Source organism: Styela clava, chromosome 14, assembly GCF_964204865.1.
Source record: "Styela clava chromosome 14, kaStyClav1.hap1.2, whole genome shotgun sequence".
NCBI lineage: Eukaryota > Metazoa > Chordata > Ascidiacea > Stolidobranchia > Styelidae > Styela > Styela clava.
Genome location: NC_135263.1, coordinates 19,427,604 through 19,435,295, shown reverse-complemented (window position 1 = coordinate 19,435,295; position 7,692 = coordinate 19,427,604). Strand labels below are relative to the sequence as shown.

Below are 7,692 nucleotides of genomic sequence, written 5' to 3'. Positions count from 1 at the left end.
ATTAATTTATTTAATCATGTGCTTGCTTTGGGTGGTAACCGACTCAGATGACTGTAAATGGTCGTATCGTTACCACCCTGTCATCTACCGAAATCAAATTTTTCTCATTTTGCTATCATATATATATTGTATGTGTTTTCTGGTTTGACGAAACAATAAAAATTCTCTCTCTCAAAAAAAAGTTACCTCCATTTTGGTATATATACATACTTTTGGAGCGCCCTAAATTTTAGATAAACTCAAATACGATTTCTGTCATTACGTAAGGTAGTAAAGTCTTATAACTAGCTAGTTGACTTTTTTTGTGAAAATCTGTTGCGGGACAGCCTTTTTCCAGAATAAGATGTATCTTGGCGATATAGCGAACTGAGCGAAAGAAATTGCACGTCTAACGCAAAACTAATGCCTGGATAAATATTTGTGGTGATACATCCACAATCTTATCTTTTTCTTCCCCACTCTACTTTTGACTTGGACTTCGTGATTTTATCCCCGTTAACCACCTAGACTTACATTTTACGCAGTTAAACTATAAAATAACATGAATTTTAACTTTGCTCATGATCTTCGCCTGAGGGACTTCAATGAAATTGACAGTGGTCCAAAAAATATTCCTACCAGTACGACCTATGCCTCGGCTTATTCCAAAAACGGAATCAACTTCAATTGTATGATATTCAATTTTATCTACAATAAAAGTATCAAAAGAACAGTCAATGAGTTGGCACTTTTGCATGAAAATAAGACATATAAATAATACGTCTGTTTACAAAAAATTGCCAAAAGCAAAATGTCAAAATGATACAGAACATACTATAACTACAGAAGTAAAAATGGAAAGTAAAAATGGCAACTATCATTCTTCATGCTTGACCAAAAACATTTCAACATCTGTAATAAATTATTATGAACTGAGAAGAAGAAAGTTTATAGTTCAATAAGCTTCCCAAAAACGAAACTAACAGAGAAATTTCTGGAATGAGAGAAATGATGGATTATTATAATGTATTGTCACTTGTCAGCAAGTGCTGTTATGTAAGTCAGTGCTTGGTAAAAAATTATCTAAATGCAGGAAGAGAGCGTCCAATCTCCCGTTATACTTGAACAAATTGCATTACAATAGACAAAAAAATAGTTATATCAATTCAGAACAAAAATGATGGACAGAAAAAGGATCAATAAGAATGGTAAAGATAATTTTTTGTACTAAAATGAGAATGCTACTGGACTGGTATAACAAGATATAAAACAAAATGTAGCTTAGCACATGAGAAGAATAAGATGCCAATGAATCTATGTTGTACATGCTAGAACTGAGGAACAAATCTGAAATGTTCAGAAACATAAAGCGGAAAGATAGATCTCAAGGGATAATAGAAAAATACATTGGATCTGTGAAATCTTTACAGGATTACAGAGACAGCCAAAAGTTTATATTAGTCTGTGAGATATAAAATATAAGTCAAGAGTCAAGACACATGTTTATGGGGTAAAGTTGCAATGTTATGATTATGGCCCAGTAAGAGAAGCCACTCTGAAAACGAATACATTTTGAATTAGATTTACAAAATATTTATACCACCTACTGGTATAGATATAGAAATTAGTATACCGCACACCATCAGCTGTTATGTAAAAGACACAAATTTGGCAAGGAAGGCTTTTGTTAATACAATAACCATCTACATCCTAGGGCAATAAGGTAATTAATTCACAATAAAAGAAGGTTTTAACACCTTCAACCAACCCCAATTGCTGTATAATCTAGTACATGCTAATTTGTACAAGAAATTGTCATTTAGAAATGAATTACCGCATAAAAATTCTGTTTCTACAAAGATCATGTTGTCTACTTACGTACTTAGTGAATATGTGTTTGACATATCGACATACAACTGAATACAGTTAATCCAAGCCTTCCCACACAGTAAGGGAATCTGAGACTATCTAAGGAAAATATCTGGGAATATTTTCTGTATCATTTTCGAACAAATGGATCAACAGTCTTTGATTATAAAGGGGCAATAGAATAGAAACAATATATGAACAATTTTTTCATATCACAACATAATAATGCAAATAACAAAATAAATAAAAGATGATAAGTCGTCTTTTTGTATAAACAACAAAGATATATATTTTTAATTTTAAAAAATTTCGAAGTGCAGTAAATACATAAGTTTGGAACTTACTGCAAGTACATTTGAAAGTAAAATAAGATCACCTGTTCAAAAAAGCAAATAACATAATAAATAAAGAGCAAATAGATTGTCGGAGACGATACTTCATTCACTCCTGTACTGTATAATTCATCCTCATACCACTTCTCATACTGGAGGGAACCTGTTTTACATCTTTTCACGTTGACCAGACACAAATATGCCTTTGACAAAAGTGATTTGATACAGTGCATATTTAGTTTTGTATTTAATATCACCACACTGTAGTATTTATGGATGATGTGTCTGTCTGTTATATTTCTTGAGTAAATCATCCAATTCTTTTGCTTTCACCTACAATGAAGAAAAGCTACTAAGTACAGTCATAGCTAAGGAAACATACTTGCCCATACCCTGACATGGGTATTGGGCCCGTTGGATAATTCAATCTGGCCCGCCTGATGTTGCCACAATCAAACTAAAACCAAATTTTGATGTTTTGACTAAAAAATAGCTCAAGGAATTTGTAAAATTTAGTTTGGGCACGAAGCTTATTGTTTTCTACTTTTGTAATACTGAGTCTGTAAATATTGATCGTAAAATGTAACTTTGTACGCCACACTAAACCTTGCCCACCCCTGCTATATTCTATACATCCCTATATTGAACAACTCAGATGAACCGACTTCATTTTGCATCAGAGATTACAATTTTCCATTATAGTTAACTGTGTTTCACACAGAGAATATTACAAAGGGTACTATGGTTTTTACCTAAACCAAACACAACAGAACGAACAATATCACATTTCAGCTACCAAGGTGGCAGGCACGCCAAATTAGTTGATATAAATATGGCTTTTCAATCTAATTATTTTTCATATACATGTATATATAATGTTTGAATACTATCCTAATCAGAAGTGAGAATTAAGGGATAATAAAGATGGCTAACTAATAATCAGATGTGAAAAGTATATCACGATTCATTATATCAAACTATTTGAGCATTTTTAATTCATAGGTCACAAAAAATATTAAGTTTACCTTTCTGTGCTGTGAACGAAGTGATCTGTTGGATTTAGCTGATTTGCTACTATGAGCAGACTTGTTACTATTACGTGATGATGCTCTCTTCAATAAATTCTGTGATATGGACCTGTGGTATGCAAGAATACTACTTATCAGTATGCTACTTAGTACTTGATAACATATTGTTAACAAAATAAAAAAAAACTTTGAAGTGCAATGACAGTTTCTGTTTCAGTGCACAGTCATACACACTCACAAGCACATCATAGAAGTGAAAAAGGTTGATTGTCAAGTGACTATATGAAACAAAAATAAAGTTGAAAATCAACCGCCAAGATTGCTGTAGGCCAGCAGAGAGAAATGAAGTCCCTTGTATGACTTATTTTTCTTTGACATTCTTGCTATGTTATATTACAATTATTTTAGAAAGATCCCAAATTGCAAGTATGGCCTCACTCGATGTTTCCAAACAAAGAAAAAGTTTGTTTAATGACAACAAGGATTCACACCTTCGTATGTGTATGACAAAGTGGAACATACAAAACAATTAAAAAGGTTTGAAACACGATACCACATGACCTCAATGTAATGAATAGCAGAAAAGGACAATGGTATGAATTTATTCAGTAAAAGCTCCTTCTTTTCTCAAAAAAATAAGGATTCAGCTGGGCCCAAGCATGGCAGCTTTACCTATCTAGGAATCTCACTAAAATATACATGAGCAAAAGCTTCAGATTTTATAAAAGGCTAAAAATTATATTCGTAGGTTAAAATGAAAATAATCAATTTTGCAACATTGCCATATTATGAAATTTATTTTACCTTTGCAAGTTTCTGTTCGAAAGACTGGTGAAGTTAGTTATCCAAGGGTGTTCAAGTGCAGCAGAACAAGACATTCTTTCTCTAGGGTTCACCGTCAAAAACGATCTGACGAAGCCTTTGGCAGTTTCAGACACGTGGGGCCAAGGCTGTAAATATGACCCATATGATCAAAAAAGCACTTTATACTTTACTGATTAATAATAGGACATGAAACAAGAGTTCTAGATACAATAAAAATACTTCACATTACCTATGTAAATTATTGGGTTAGTTATACCCTTCATATGTACATGTCTATAGATTTCTATTAAATTGACTGATATTTTACTCAATTAGCAAAATTCAATTTCATGAAAATGCTGATTATGTATCAAGATCAGTTATAGAGAATTTCCAAAAAACAAATGAAATATATTTCCGATGTTTTTACCTCGCCATTAAAATTATAATCTCCTTGTAAAATCATTGTGTAAAGTCGTGTTTTATTTTCATCATCGAATGGCATAGTTCCACTCAAAAGAATATAAGTAATAACGCCAACAGACCAACAATCAACCATATTTGTGTAACTTTCTCTTTGTAAAACTTCAGGTGCAATATATTCTGGAGTGCCGCAAGTTGTCTTCATAGTAACATCACCACCAGATTTTCGAGAGGATGCAAGACCAAAATCAGTAATTAACAGTTTGGAGTCATTTCCAGGATGATAATACAATAAATTCTCTGGTTTCAAGTCCCTATGTGTAATTCCCAGACTATGAAGATAACGAAGTCCTTCTAGCACCATTTGTAAGGCTTTTGTAGCGTCTTTTTCAGTAAAGCTACCATGTCTTATAATTCGATCGAATAATTCACCGCCTGTGGCAAGCTCCATGACCATATAAATTTTATCAGGTGCTTCAAAAACCTCTATTAGTTGCACAATGTAAGGATGTCTTACTCGACGTAATACACGCAATTCTGAATCAGCTGCAGCTCGGCCCTCACGAGCTTTCACCTCAATCATTTTAATTGCATATGGTTGTTTTGTGCCTTTATGTTCAACTCTCACAACCCGGCTGAAACTGCCTTTGCCAATTAATGCTCTGACATCATATTTTACAACGACTCGAGGATCAAATTTTGCACGATACTTGACAATTTTATTATTGTTGTTTGTTGCATTTTTATTGAATTTCTTTTCGTCAATATCACTTTTGTTTGTTCCCCCAACATTATTTCCATTTACGAATGCAAGTTTGGCTGAGTGAATGCTGTTTCTTTTTGCATCATTTGTACTATAGGCGTCTATGGTCTTCTTCGATTTGGCATCTTTGCTCCCTGTGAAAACAATTTGTCAGAAATTGAACAATTTATATTTTATAAATAAAAAATGAATTTGCCATTCTTGTTCATGAACTTTGATATTTTATTTTTTTTTAATATTTCAAATATATTTAAAATAATATTATATCAAAAACTCTGAATATAGTGGTTAAGACACAATGTACAATCAGCCTCGGGCAAACCAATTTTTCAATTTAGTCATTCCACTAATTATCAGCTTGTTATAGAGCTACTGACAAAGACCTACTCTTGCCTCATTGCTTAAGCCAACAATTAAAACCTAAGTGAATTACAGGTATTCTTCCGAAACATGAATACTGCAGACATGGAAATGTTGATGACAGGTATTTAGGCACAGAAAATAATCACTCAATGTTTTGCATATAATCAACACAATTTGGCATGTTAAAGTTTCTTTTCAGGTTAGAAACTAATACATTTTATTGCAATCTTTTCATTATTGTTTTGGCCTGAACTGCTTGAGTTTCTTGCCATTCTGCATTTAATTCAATATAAATGCAACAGCTATTGGCATTTCAGTGGGCTGTGAAACTTAGCTCAGAAATGAGTTGCCTTCACTTCTGAGTGAGCAGACTCTGCTTTTTCTGATGAAAATTTTGAATATACTGCACCGAAGAAAAGTAATTCATATTGGAACGTTCAAATCTAATTTTAATACAACGAGCAAGGATTCAGTCAAGTTTATCAATACCTAATATTATAATTCAAAATAAATTCTATCTTGCTTTCTGTCGTCCAATGGATTTCAGAAGATTTTTCAATCAATTTGTAAAAAGGTTGGATTATTATACATCAAAGTTTTATCACAAAACAATGATCAAAAGCATCTAGAACTCCATTAATTATAAGAGTATATATTACTATTTAATATAGTCTGAAATTCAATTAATAAACAAAGCCCAGTCATTGATCATGTAAGTATATGTAAGTACTTATATAGGATCCAGTTATTCAGCTAACCACTAATCTAGATAAACATATTCATTTGTTAAGTGCTTGCCTTTGTTTATGCAAACCATAAAAAATGGCCTTGGGCAAAGTGATGACAGCAAAATGGTTTTGTGTTCACTTTATATCTATTGTCTCTTCAAATACTGCACAGCATTTTAACATTAAAATAGAAAATAACAAATTAATTAAAGCCCGGTGTTTCTTGACCTCATCCAGCATAAAAATAACAATATTGCAATTTAAAATATAATATTTGTTTACACAAAATTTAAAGTGACCACTGGATTTATATAGAGACAATATATACATATATACAATGACAAAGCTATGAATAGGTAACTCATAGAAACTGAACATAATACCTTCATTAGAATCAGGAATAACTTTGCTATTACCGCATCCCATATTTATCTGTTGTTTCAGTTTTACTTCTTCTGATACACATTGTTCGAAAAATTAGTTTAAATGAAAACAAGTTTATGTTAAGACATCAATCTGGAATAATAAAAGATTGGAGATCAAACTTTAAAAAGCAACAATTTTAGTTAGAATTAGTTTACGAAGAATTTATCACAATCAATGATAATTGAAATTGTTTCACACATTATTAGGACAATGTACATAACTCGTATAAATGAAAGTGTCACCTGTGCGATAAAATCCATATACATTTCATTATAGCTGATTACCAGATTTTTCTCATTCAGGTCAATTATTACAGTGACTAACAAAGGAAATAAAACAAATGTATTAGTCCCTGTCCCAACCCAACCCAAGGAATATGAAATTGAACAATTTAAAAAAGCTATATTAAACTGAAGAGATTACAGTTTTTTCTGAATCGGGTAGCTACTGTTCTCTTAGTTCAAATAAACCAAAAAAAAATTTCAATGAAAAAGGGAAGCTTCAGGAAACCATAAGTTATTAGCGTTAATAAAGATTATAATCTCACAAAGAGCTGTAAACTTTAAAAATACAGTATGTAGTACAGTAGACAATGGAATGTTATTTTTTCTTCAATTTTTCCAAAAATAAAATGAATCATTCTGCCACCATACATCAGTGTTATAAAATTTTAGTATGATAAGATGTAAGAATTTGAACATAAAATTTCACGGTGGTACAGTTGTGCTCACAATATTTAAATTTTTAATACATATTTAGTTACACTTTCTAAGGGGAACCAGCACTATAAAAATAAATACAGAACCTATTTCAATCTCTTTTATAATTCGGGATCCAAAAAAACTAATTTATGAAAAAGTTCAAAAACAGTATTAGAGAAATATTTAGACCTCATTTAAATGCAACAATGTCCAGATGTCTCATTGTACATCCAATCTGACAAAAAATATTATAGCTATATCAATATTACAATATAA

General features: G+C 31.7%; 1 protein-coding gene across 1 annotated transcript; it reads right to left on the bottom strand.

Annotated features, from left to right (window-relative positions):
- Window positions 1-656: 656 nt before the first annotated feature.
- LOC120340504 (serine/threonine-protein kinase H1-like) lies at window positions 657-7,052 on the bottom strand. Its single transcript, XM_039408780.2, has 6 exons — window positions 6,958-7,052; window positions 6,673-6,805; window positions 4,443-5,332; window positions 4,013-4,158; window positions 3,206-3,317; window positions 657-2,513 (listed from the first exon to the last, which is right to left on the bottom strand). The coding sequence occupies exons 2-6, from the start codon at window positions 6,713-6,715 to the stop codon at window positions 2,451-2,453; spliced, it is 1,254 nt and encodes a 417-aa protein (XP_039264714.1). The 5' UTR covers window positions 6,716-6,805; window positions 6,958-7,052; the 3' UTR covers window positions 657-2,450.
- Window positions 7,053-7,692: the final 640 nt, after the last annotated feature.